Genomic DNA, 12,955 nt, shown 5'->3' with positions numbered 1-12,955 from the left:
TTTTGGGTTGATTGTTTTTTTTTTTTTTTTTTTTTTTTTTTTTTTTTTGGGTGGTAGATTATAATTTAGAATATTTTTAAATTATTGAAATTCTCAAACAAAATACAAATATTAAATTGTTTGGCAATTTTAATTATGATAAATTTTAAAATATAAAAACTAATTTACGATTACATTGATATGAACTTGAAGCTATGCTAAATAAATAGTTAGTGTTTTAACCTTCAAACAGACATGCAATAGACATGCAATGGCTTTTTGATTTTTTGATTTTTTTATGGGCAAAAAATTATTTAATTGCCAAATATTAAGAGTTATATTGATTAAACAATAAATATAGTATGATTTAAAATTTCATATCTCTATCAATAAATATTCCAAATATTTACATTCATATTGATAATTATATTAATCAAACTTTTAAATTTGTATAAATTTCAAAATTGCTAATAATTTTGAAAAGGAGTTTAATTTTTAAATTTCAATTAATTAACGAATGAAAATAATTAAGATACTTATAAAAGTTCATAGTTTAAATTCATATCGTTATTAATTTCAAATTTTACTTGATATATCTCAAGAATTAGAGGTATAATTTTATTTTTCCTCACTTTTTGTATGATGTTCTCATCACATTCATATTGAAGCTTATAAGTCAAACACGACTTTATATATTTAAGTTGATTATAATATTAATTATATGTGGAATTTTCACGAATAGATAATTTATGAACTCATAACGATGATATATTTATAAATAAAAATTTAATATCGATATTAAGAAATAAATATTCATATAGTATAAAAAATATATCAATCAGTCATAATTTTATTATTTATAATTAAAAAAAAGTGACAGAAAAGCGATTCAAATAATATAAAACAGAAAATAAATGACAAATTCATTTTAATTATGAAAAGACTAATTAGGTAATTTTATGTGGAATTGGCGATTGTAATTTTGGCTTGTCCTTGGGTTCACGTTCTAATTATTGATCCGCGTGCAGGCAAGAGGCTACAATACAAAGTCAAGCCCTAAGCCTATTTCAGCTTACTCCCTCGACACACGCTGTTAAACTACTGCGAAAGCTGGTCATCAAATTAAACCAAGCCTCCCTCCTGCTGCTGGGGAGACCGACACCCTCCTCCTACATCAGAGCTTCTTCTACACGACGACTTGTCCAAGACCCGAAGATCAAAGCTTCTGAACTCGAGCCGCCATCGATGGCTGATAAAGAAGCAGAAGAGCGAACTGTGGGCGCTCATGCACCTCAAATGGCCTCCCCTATTCCTTCCGGCGAACATACTGTCTGGGCTGATGTGTCGCCTCTTCTCGAAGCTGCTTGTGGAGGTTGTTTTATTTATTTATTTGCATCTTCTTATTGCATCAGACATTGTGATTGCTTCGTTTGAGGAGTTAGATGTTGTTTGTTGTGTCATTGTGTTTCGTGTGATTATTATTATTATTGTTTTTTTGTGATTCGAAATGGCGTTGATTGGTTTACTTAAGTTGAGTTGATTAGCTTACGGTGCGATGAAAGTGAAATTAGCTTTGTTTCTTAAATCTTTGTGGTTGGACATACTAATGTCGTGTGGCCTAGTTTGATCCGTTATTAGAGATGAGACTAAGAACATTGCTTTGTTTGTCTTTACAAGAGAGATCAAATATTATAGCGGGAAAAGGGAAATTGATTATATTCAGTTCAGCCGTTTGATGGTTTTAAGTTAAATGGAGGCTTGGAATTGCGTTGAGTTTATGATAACTACGCTGCCAGAGGATGTAAATAACGACAGGGTTTAACTTTGACAATGGTGTTGTTTGTTGAGCGATAGAGTTTGTGGTTGGTTCATTTGTTTTTGTAGCTCATACTAACACGAAGAAGAAATAAATTCTTATTATTGTGTTTACCTTCCTTCCGAACAATATTTCATTCATCAAGATCATAACTCACTTGGTCAAGGTATAATATCTTCGATCAAAATGTCGAAAGTTTGTATCCCATGCCTCACATTGTCGAACTAAAAAGAGGAAAAAGAAAAAATTGCATTCAACAATGTGCAAAAATTTGCCCTCTCCAGCTGCAATTTATCACTGCTTGAATTTCATCTCATAACTTCTGTCACCCTCTCAGCATTGGAGAGACATTTAATCCTTTACTGCATAAAAGAATTGAATTGGAACGATTAAGTAGATTCATTTAAAAGAATGGCGTGTTGATCTAGTTCTATGTATGAAATAAATTAATGTATTTAATTATTTATATTTCATATTATTACGAAGTTTTCAATTTCGTTTATTATTTTGTTAATTTATTCTGTTTGTTTTCTACTGATATTTCTGTGATCGAAAGTTACTCATTGATACTCAATTTTGTACTTGTCCTAATTAACTTGAATAACTGCATATGTTGTCGTTTTTGGATTCCATTTTTTCCTTACAACCATCTTTACAAAGTATATCTTGTTTCAGATCTTCAAGACGGGGAACTTATTCATGGGGAGAACTTCAATCTTTTTTCTGCCATGTCTGCATTAGAGGTACTGCTTCATAGTTTAGTTTGTACGAAAACATTTATGCGTTAGAAAAAAATGAATATTTGGTGTTTTCTTTACATTCATTATCTATTCATAATGGTGGACTTTGTACGAAACCTATATCTTTGTTTCAAATAAGTTTTGAACCATTTCCCCCTTTGTTATTTGTTATTTTTTTAACGTTGTAATCTACAAGATGATGTTGAATAATGTGCTCAGTAAAGCAAACTTGCACTGTACTGGTTTGAGGTTTTCTTCACTTTTTGATGTTTTATTTATCATCCTTCATATGGTATTTTTATAAATATGCGACCTTACTCATTATGGGCTGATGCTGTCTAGTTTCATGCTTTGACTTCAATGCATTGGGTAGATGAATTTGTTCGGATTTTCTCTGTTCAACAACGTTCTTAGAAGTGAACTTGTATGCATTTCTTGGAAGATTTTCTCACTTTTTGATGCTTTATTATCATCCTTACTTTGGTATATATATGTCTTTGAGATACTACAAATTATGGGTGGATTTTATCTGGTTACAACCTATCAGAATGTTATATGGAAGGCGGCATGTATTTTTAGCTAGTCATATTTGAATGGTCATGTTTATACGTTTCCTAGAATTTGGAAAACCCTCAATCTTAAAGGCCCTGTATAGGTGGTGCATGCTTGGATGCCCCCACTTCCAACATGTTGCTGGTCAGGATTGTGGCACTATTTTCATTTGCTATGTTTCTCTTGTTTTTTTCTTTTCTCTTCCTTTTATACCCACATGTTGCTGATTGGTTTGAATTTGCCATTTTAGTAGATAATGGATCCAAAAATGGACTCGGGTATGATATGTAAGTACTATTCTGTTGATGAAGCTATTGAGAATGGTGCCGCGCCAATTCCTCTGAGCTTTGATGGAACAGTTGATGTTCAGTGCACTATTGATATCATGGACCATCTTCTTTCTTGTGAGGTACTCCCTTTTCCATTATGCTTATTATTATGCTTATTACTTTTAATTGGAAACATTCATATTATTTTACAATTTATTGCTTGACGTAGCCTTGGTTGTTTTGAGAGTTATGCATACAGTTCCCGACTTACTTCTATGTAAGATTTGTTGTACATAAAGAGACATCAGGGAGTATGCCTTCCCCCCACCAAAAAAAAAAAAAAAAAAGAAGTCTTGGAGATGCACTTAGCTTTCTACTCTGATGATTGTTATGAGAATTGTACTAATTTGTATTTGACATGTTTTTTTTTTTCGTTCTTTCTACATAAAACACACCGTTTGGAACAATATAGAGGAAACACCAACTTCCTTAAACAAACATCATTTCAAAGAGAAAATGTGTAGTCTCAATGAGTTATGGGATACCGTTTGGCTCTTTGCAATTCTTTATGTAATTATATCTTGTTCATTTTATGGTCAATCGGGAGTTCTTTCCGTAACCCATTTGGCTGTGTGGGGACATCTCATCTCCCCTTTTGTAATCTTTGTTCAGTAATATATTCTTTTGTTTCTTATTGAAAAACATCATTTGTATCAAGCCATTGGAAAACCAATGGCATTTTCGTTCACATTTTGATGTACTTCTCACTAAGTAAATGAAAAGTATTTCTACTATATATATAAAAAAATCACCATCTTTCAACCTTCCTCTCAAATGCAACCCAACTAAGTTCACCCTGATCCTGTAGGCCGTAAGTCTTGAACTGGAGCTCCTCTCAAGTTAGCCCCTTACTCTAAAATTTGTTCAAAGAACCACTAGCACTACCCATGGCAATGGAAATTTAGAGAATGGATCAAACACTGGAACAAGTTAGCAATGTGAGTCCATGGTATTATATTGAAAGAATGGGAACGTGAGTGTCCTTGTGTGAATTTTCCAATGAAGTCCTTCCCATTTTTGCTATCAATCACTCTATACCGAAGAGAATTAGGTTTTCTAGGAAATGTCCTTGACCATCTGCAATGAAGAACGATTATCTTTCTGGCTGATATTCCCAACGTATAAATGTTCTTCAAATGGAGGAGAATGCAACTTCCCCTTAGTTATTCAAATGCTCCCCAAAAAATTCCCGTTCTTTTTCCACCAAAATTTGGTCATTTGAATAGGAACTTAATGGCCTACAGAAAAAGGGATGGGTAGAGAGACAACCACATGTTCTCCCTTTCATTATTATAACTATTATTTTCTTTTGAAAATAATAAATTTTTTGGGCGTTGTTTGCAAGTACTATGTTTGAATTTTGATAATCCTTATGAAAATTTTCTTTAATATAGATCATGGAAATAAGAATTTAGATGGCATGTAAAAATAGTATGCAAGTTATGTATGATCCTTTGGGCCTGTAGCCCATTGATGCCATGGTTAATCGTTTAGGATTGTGGTCATGTGTCAGGCATGCACTTTGCCTGCCAACCAATAGAAGCAAAGTATATCCAAGATGTAAGGCACAAATTATTTACGTAATCTTCATGACATAAGACCAAACTTATATGCTTGCTTCTTATCGGGTCTTTTACCTATGTTATATTCCATGGATATTGGTTGCACCTGCTGTTTAATTTTCATATTTTTCTGGTCCTTCTTTAATTAAGCTGTGACCTTGTGCAACAGGCAACATGGCACAAGGGTCACTCATTGGCACAGACTGTCTTCTCTTGCATTTATCTTCTGAGGCCTGATAGAACAAGTTCACATGCATTATTGCATTCCTATTGCAGTGTCATACGTGCAACCTGCAAGGCAGTTATTGCTGTTGTCTCAGATGCACGAACACATGAAGTAAAGTATTCAAACAGCTCTTCGTCTCTACTTATCTTCTGTTCAGTTTGAGGTCTCAAAAGTTGTTCTCAAAAGATTTGTATTTTCTTTGAATCTTTTTTCTTGTGAAATGATAATGCTGTCGCTGGATTTATTAGATAAAGAAGAACTGAGAAATTAGTGCAATAATCTTTGTGGAATGCCTTAATCTTTCTATGTGCAAAGTATCATCTTTTACTATTTCCCCTCTAATTACCTTACAATTTTCTTCTTCAGGAAGAGGATCTTTTCATAATGGCATATGGTCTTCCTTTGAGTGGGGATGGAGATGAAAAATGCTTATCAATGCTAAATGCTGTTGAAGAAACAATTTGCCGTCAATTGCGGGCTTGTAAATCCTCATTACCGAAAAGTAGAGCACCCGAAGGCAACTTGCTCATTCCCTGCTTAATTAATTTCCGTTGTTAAAAAGTCATAGTGGTATATTTTGTTTTATTGACCTGATCTACAAGTTTATGTGCCAACAGAATATCTTTCTAAAAAGTTGAAGTATACCATATTATCATATGAACCATAACTAGCTGAACTTAACTAGTGGACTTTAGCTACATAAAAATTAGAATTAGCTACATTTTTTTGATCTCCCTTTAGTTTTTTTTTTTTTTTTTTTTTAATGTTGGTGACTCTATAACATTGTCTTATGTATTATTGTTGACAATGAGGTCGATGATCGTGAGTCATTTTCCCTTTTCTATCTAATGCGTGTGTGTGTACATATAGTTATGTTGTTCATTTATTTAGCTTTTCAACAAGAAGCAAGTAGGTTATTAAACCTAGAACATTATAAAAGAAAAAAGGGGTATAACTGTGTAAGGCATCATCTCTAGAAAAAGTAGATTATAGACTATGCAATTCATTTTCAACCATAATGGGTTGGTCTTATGGTCCCAAAATTCTGCTTGACCTTACTACATTTGGTTGTTGGGAAATATCCCAAGTGGGTGGCTACTATCCAAGTAACCACTATGGGTTTGAACCCATTTCTCTATAGTACTTCCACTTCTTCACTTGATCAATGATCTTGCAAATCCATGGTGGTTAAAACTCCCCTTATTATTTCAAGCTTCATGCCTTCATCATCTCTATTTTCCGCTTTCTCTCACAATTGCAGCTGCTAGATAATTTAGGGATCTCAAATATTCATTTTGTTCTTGGCTTTTTTTGCAGCTGCAGAGCCGTTTCAAAGTAATTTTGATCTGGAAGAAGACTACTGCAGGGCTCTGTTATGTCGCCTGCGCTTCCGTAAGGTCTTAACCAACGTATTCTATTGGTTAATTTTTCTTTGGATTGCTGTCTTGTGCATAACCTAATTAATGCATACTTGATTACCAAGTCGACTTTTGGGATGTTAACATATGATGTTTGTCTTCAAAATGTTTTTGTATTGGCAAATAGCAAGCATATTGGCCATGACGATTGAGTCAAATCCTTGTGTATCTTGTCAAGTTGGTGATTTTTATTTCAAAAGTTAACGTTATTTATTTCACAGGGTTCATAGGTTAATCCTTGTAAAATTGGGAGAATGGAAAAGTTAACGAACTTCTCAAAACTTGGACATTCACAAAAAGAATGTAGAAGGATGAAGAATAACAGGAAAATCACGTTTCCTATGTGAAAAAATAAAAATAAAAGGAAGAACATCAGGCAAGAAATACAACTGCATTTTTTTAATGAGAAACTGAAAATATCAATAAAAAGATTACAAATAACAGCCTAAAGGCCTTAGGGATGAAGGATTCCTAAACCTAACAAGGAGTGTAAGGGTTGAAAAAAATTTCAACCAGGTGCTATCAGTCAACAATCTGTTATTTAATTCTATGTTGTGTAATTGAAGAGGAAAGGTGGCTAATCTATGAAACGTATACAGTTTCTGTCTTCCTGGTGGTCTGCGCTCATTTCCAAGCTATTTTGTTTGAACCTATTTCTTGGGTATTTTATTTATGATGCATTAATTCTGACCACTGAATTATTAGAAAGAAGTCATTCATAGCAATTCTGGTCCATTTATACTTTTTAACTGGTCTTGTTTCTCATTCAGTTAGGATTTTTTGGGAACTCTCTTATCTATTGGCCTAAGCGTCTTCGCTAACATATGCTTAATTCATTTACCTTATTATCAACATGATGTTGCTCGTACGTTGGTTTTTTCTCCTACTGTATATGGTCTTGTTCCTCATTTAAATTATAGAAATGGTAGGTATTTCTTAATCTTGTATTTTTACTTTGGGAATTATATTCTTTTAACTTGACTCATCACTACAGCACTAGATGTCTGCATTTAGTTTGTAATATCTACAATGTGAAATCTGCTCTATTTTCATGTCTTTACTTTTCTTTCAGCATTTCTACCATGTCCTCACTTGTATGAGGCGGCCTCAAGGTAGAGGCTTAGAGTTGGCAAGAAAACATATAGCGTCCTGTTTGTTGGAGCTTGATTTGATCCGCAATTCTTCCACTTTTCTTAGCAATAATGGTTTTGGAATGAGAAAAGATGGTTTAGAGGATATGACAACTGCTTCAGGCCGTCAACCACTAGGATTTGATTCTAGTTTGAATTGCAGATTGTCTGCCCCTACTCCACCGCGGGCAATCAAACTACTAAGCTGGAAAAAGGTGAGAAACTTGACCTATATTGTAGTCTTATCATAACCGCTTATTATATGACATAGTGTAATTTCCTAACAGGCAGTAGATTATTTTGTGAAACTGCTTCATGACCTAGATAATATATGTTCCTATTCACTGGACCCACTTCTGGAAGGTGTTTTCCGCTTTGTGGTTCAGTTCCAGAAAACTCAGCCTGATTTGGTCGCTAGATCTCTCCTTCAGGTTTGTAACATTTGGTTCCTTTATTACTGAGTTTACCACTGATGAGTGTGTAATTTTTTCACTCGAAGAATTCAAGAGAGAATTGGAAAAGACCAAGGTTGATGATGATGGTTATGTAAAATTGATTTAACTGATATATATCTTGTTTCTTTGGTAATTTTCCTTTATTGAATCATTGGTTTGTTGCAAAAAATAATATTGTTTGAAGGACAATCAAATATTTTTTTACTGCAAAAAGCTCTCAACATTATTGCAGCTACATTGCCAGCATCTTGTGTCCTTTTTGTTTCTCTGAGTTCTGACAAACACACATCTTGTATCCTGTAATGGACCAGGTTGGTTTTAATTTCTACATAATTAAATATGGTTTTTTTGCTTTACATTAAGGAGTATTAATCAGAAACCTATGCATTTGAATGAAATATCAATCATGCGTGTTGGGCAAACTGAAATTGTCCGGTTTTAACTTTCCTCAGTCATCTGAGAGAACCACCACTGGTGGAAAAACTTTCCACTTCATAATATTGAGATTTCTCTAGCATTACTTAAAATGTTCCATGTTTCAAAGAAATAACTATATAAATAAAGGTTTCTTGCTAATACGTGTATTATTTCTAAATTCTCAACTACAAAAGTTCTTGATCAGTTCCTTCTGGTTCAAGATGGGAAGCTCTACGGAAGGGATCCTCTCTATGCAGTGATCACAAAAGCTGCGGGATTGCCTGAATCTGCCAAAAACCATGAAAATCAGAAGAATCAATACATTGTGCAACTAGGACAGGTTTGGATGACCATTGTTATGTTATTTGTTTATTATATAATTCGTCTAATTTTAAGTCTCATTAGCTGTTTAAAATTTCTGATTTAGTTCCTACTTCCATGAGAGGCAAAATGTTGTAGCTCTGTCATGTATTTTTCTCCACTGTTATAATTAATGGTTTTTAAGACGTAACTCATGTCTAGATGTTTATCTTATGGGACAACTACAAATTTTGTAACTGTTTTGATTTCTTGGATAAAGCCATAATAAATTGTCGTATATCAACTCCAAATGCAGTTAGTGATAAATTTGCTCAAGGTACTTTGCACAAATTCTGCATGGCAAAGACGCAAGCTTGGCAAGATTTTACAGGATTGGCGTGTTATCTACATGCAGGTATGTTCATTTTTCCTTTTATGTTCGAAACTTCTCGTCTGTTTGTTTTTCCTTCATCCTTAGAGTTCATTAATAGTCTTAGTTAGTTATAAATACAATAGCTAGCTCTTAGGGATTTATAATCTGTCGCACCCTTTAGGAAAGGAAATGTGGGACACTTGAAGATTTATGCTTGAATAATGTTATATTTGATAAAAATTGAAATGTTATATTATTAGCTTGATAAGTTTTCAAATTCATGTTGTTTATCTAACCTATTTTTTATGACTAAAAGATGTTATATGTATTGACCAAGTACCGTAATGTCTTGGGAACAGTGTTATGTAATGAAAAGACTTCCTTTCCAAGAGCTGCTAATTGATGCTCAGATATGATTTTTGCACAAGTGTAGGGGGAACATTTTTTTAAATCTCAATAGAAAAATCGATTGGCAGTCGGTGAAAAGGAATATTATAATTTTTATCTAATAAAGCCTTTTTTAGAAGACTTGAAAGCATTCATAATACATCTTTAACAATGGCATCATGAATGACGATGTTCTTCTATAAATGTTGTTTTGGCAGATGGAGATGGCTTTCAAAAGGGATTTTTCTGAAATATTGAGCATATCAAATGGAGAGGTGTGTTTCAACTTTCTATATTTGTGCATGAGTTAGCCATATCTCTGTTCAATTTTTAGCTCCATCAAACATCAATAACCCTGCTTTCTCTTGTAGGCTTGCTCTATAAAGGAGTGTTAGGTGAATTTATTTTCTTGTGGCATGAACATGTATGCTTAGATTTTAATTCATGAATTTTGCTATGAGAAAGATATTTAATAATTGGGAAGTAAACAAAAGTTCAACAGGAACCTGATCTTGCAATGGAAGGTGATAGAAAGATAGTTTTCAATCCAATTTTTGTCACCTTCAACCCCCTCACCATTCATTATTTATTACTTTTTTTTCACCAACCAACTCCCTAATGACAAACATGCTGTCCTAGTATTCTAAAAATATCTCTAGTATCTGCCTACTAATATTCCTAACAAAGTTTTGGCATGTGGGTAAGCATTAGCAAGGAACATTGCCATTTGCTGCTCACAGCATTCTGTAAACAAAGTTGTACTATAATTGATGTTGCAACAAATGGAAAAATGAATCGTTTCTCTTCTGTATTGTCCGTTTGTATATATATCAAAGTGGAAGCTTCATATTTGCATATCACAAAGGAAACCTCTTCTCTCTCTAAAATACATTTTGTGTTTGAACTTAAGCAGATCTAAACTTTTTGCTAGCTGTATTTTCTACTGTTCACTTTTCGCAATTTTATGATACGTGATAGTAATCAAATGGCCCTTTGACAATAGCTGATTTCTTCGGACTTATAACTTAAGGACACCATGTTGAAGAATAAACGATTTGGTATTGCAGAATGCATGGATGAAGATTTTCCAACACATCCTCGTTTGGGTAGAGGAGCAAACTTATTGGATTTCTACTCGGTTCCTTGTCTTAGGTTTTGAATTAGAGTTGTACTCCCCTAGCGAGTATTGCATGGTATATTGGTACCTTTCTGTTGTCTTAATCAAGCTCGTGGAGAAGATACATCTAAGAGCATTGATGAGCAATGAAACCGGTGAGTTCGCTATCTTGGCTACCATGATAGGCACGGTATTTGTCATATTTCTCTAAAATAAACTCAAAGAAATATCCCAGGGAAAAAAAATCCTGTTAGATTTATAGCTTTATAAGGGAACACAAGTTTTGAAAATATAAATACAATTGGATGGCATTTAAATTTGATTTTGTTTAGGTTAGAAAATTATGTGAATATAATCAGCCATTTGTTGAATTTTCTTTTGTGTGGATATAGCGCCATTTTAGAAAATATTAGATCTGATTGGCTTTATTCCCATCTTATGTCAATCAGGTAAACGAAAAGGAAAGAAAAAAGGAGCCTCCTCAAAAGATATTGGGAAGGATTTTCGAATTCCACCGGCAGTCTCATTTCTTCAGTGCCAAATATGTCTCGCTGAAGGGCTACTAATGGTAATTATACTCCGTTGTTTGCGAAAAAGTAATCTGGTAGGCATTTTTCAAATTAAAAATGGTTAAATTTTGATGATCTTATTTTTTAAAATGAATTTTTCCAGTAGTTTTCATTTCTTAAAAGAAATAATTTAGAGAAAAAGAATGATGAATAGTTTAGAGAAGAAGAAACTAATCTAATCAAAACTTTCAGATGCTTGCTGCTTTGAGGAATGAACATATGATCGTACAGAGTCCAAGCCCCTTCAATAGTGAGTATGAGGTAAGTCTTTCTTTAACTTTATTGAAAGCATAATTATCTGCAAAGCTAAATTTTTGCCGTTCTTTTCAATCAAAGGCTTTGATTGAAAACATTTTATTAAATTTAGTTCAAATTACAAGCTACATGTTCTTCTGCAGAGATTCTTTCAACATTTTGAGCTTCTACAGAAGGCTTGCATTCCTGACAATATCACGTTTGATTCGTACGAGCAATCAACTCGTTTGGCTCGCATTTCTGTGAGTATTCTAAATGTTGCAAAAGTAAGTCAAATATGTAACATTAATGTTGAAAAAAAACTCAACTATCCCTTTTGCCTTACAGAACCTAGTTACATATAATTGCTTTAAGGATGCCCAAAAGATAGCAAAGGAAGTGAAAAGTAGCTTCTCAAACGACCCTGAAAAACTGGCCGAACTCCGAAGGATCGAGCTAGTTGCAGAGCACAACAGCGTCGCCTTGAACCTGATCCACAAGGTAGGGGCTCTTGACCCCTCATTAAAGATTTCATTCGAGTTCAATCACCACCCATATTTTGGCACTGCTCTCGTCAAGAGATCTTGAAGCTTTTCTACCTTATTGGTCTATCTCCCATTTCCGCACGTAAAGGTTGTTTAGTTGGAGGTTTGAAGCACACAATGGTTTAAAAGGTAATGAAATCCCTCCCTCCTTGGTGCCATGAGTGAATTAGTTTATGTATTCTTTTATCTTCCCATTTTCTTTATCATTTGTAATTTATACTCATAAGGTAATAAAACATATAGTTTCAGTTTTGATTTCATTAGTTTCTTTCCCCATTTTTTAAATCATAAAGTCCAGAAGTTTGGTAGAATATTATGAACATGTTCAGGGATAATTTATATTTAGAAAGTACGATGTTAATTTTCTTGAAATATATATATAAAAAATGAATTTCGCATTTGTCGGTGAGCTTTAAGAATGACATAATGTTCGAACCGACGTTTGGTTTTGTAAGGTGGATGAGCTGTCTGAAGGACCATCTTATTCTTGCACCAAAGTTTTCTTTTTTCTTTTTTATTTTCTTTTTCTCACTAATTTCTAAGCAAACTATCCTTTTCCATTTCTGGTTGGAAGCGTCAAGCTACTTACTCCTCGTTTTTTTTGTAATCGGATGTGCTCATCCCCACGCCTTTGGATTCCATTTCCAGCATAATTTAATGAATTAAAACATATAATATCAGTTAAATAGTAAAAAATTTAAACTTAATTTAGTAAAAATAACAATATAAGTATGATATATATTTCCAAATTTAAAATTTTAAAACATAAAAATATTATATTTTAGAATTTATATGAATTATTGAAT

At 33.3% G+C, this 12,955-nt stretch overlaps 1 protein-coding gene across 3 annotated transcripts; it reads left to right on the top strand.

Moving 5' to 3' along the window:
- The first annotated feature begins 1,029 nt into the window (after window positions 1-1,029).
- Window positions 1,030-12,409, top strand: MAK10 (MAK10 homolog). 3 transcript variants are annotated; one of them, XM_023675315.2, is made up of 16 exons: window positions 1,030-1,351; window positions 2,471-2,538; window positions 3,341-3,496; window positions 5,148-5,315; window positions 5,571-5,706; window positions 6,522-6,601; window positions 7,695-7,967; window positions 8,040-8,183; window positions 8,830-8,964; window positions 9,241-9,339; window positions 9,903-9,959; window positions 10,752-10,956; window positions 11,251-11,369; window positions 11,563-11,631; window positions 11,769-11,867; window positions 11,953-12,409. In XM_023675315.2, the coding sequence occupies exons 1-16, from the start codon at window positions 1,225-1,227 to the stop codon at window positions 12,190-12,192; spliced, it is 2,175 nt and encodes a 724-aa protein (XP_023531083.2). In that variant the 5' UTR covers window positions 1,030-1,224; the 3' UTR covers window positions 12,193-12,409. The 3 variants fall into 3 exon arrangements, with proteins under 3 accessions (XP_023531083.2, XP_023531082.2, XP_023531084.2); XM_023675314.2 differs by having other exon boundaries at window positions 1,031-1,351; window positions 5,571-5,721; XM_023675316.2 differs by having other exon boundaries at window positions 1,279-1,351; window positions 3,338-3,496; window positions 5,571-5,721.
- The last annotated feature ends 546 nt before the right edge of the window (window positions 12,410-12,955 follow it).

Source organism: Cucurbita pepo, chromosome 4, assembly GCF_057944985.1.
Source record: "Cucurbita pepo subsp. pepo isolate OVF chromosome 4, ASM5794498v1, whole genome shotgun sequence".
NCBI classification, from domain to species: domain Eukaryota; kingdom Viridiplantae; phylum Streptophyta; class Magnoliopsida; order Cucurbitales; family Cucurbitaceae; genus Cucurbita; species Cucurbita pepo.
The sequence above is the reverse complement of the archived record's forward strand: the minus strand, read 5'-3'. Positions and strand labels throughout refer to the sequence as shown.

Excerpts from the sequence above, each read along its gene's own strand:
- MAK10 (XM_023675314.2), top strand. The coding sequence starts at position 1,225 with ATGGCTGATAAAGAAGCAGAAGAGCGAACTGTGGGCGCTCATGCACCT. Across the intron at positions 9,960-10,751 it reads TGAGCATATCAAATGGAGAG|AATGCATGGATGAAGATTTT; the intron begins GTGTGTTTCAAC and ends TTGGTATTGCAG. Across the intron at positions 11,370-11,562 it reads TCGCTGAAGGGCTACTAATG|ATGCTTGCTGCTTTGAGGAA; the intron begins GTAATTATACTC and ends CAAAACTTTCAG.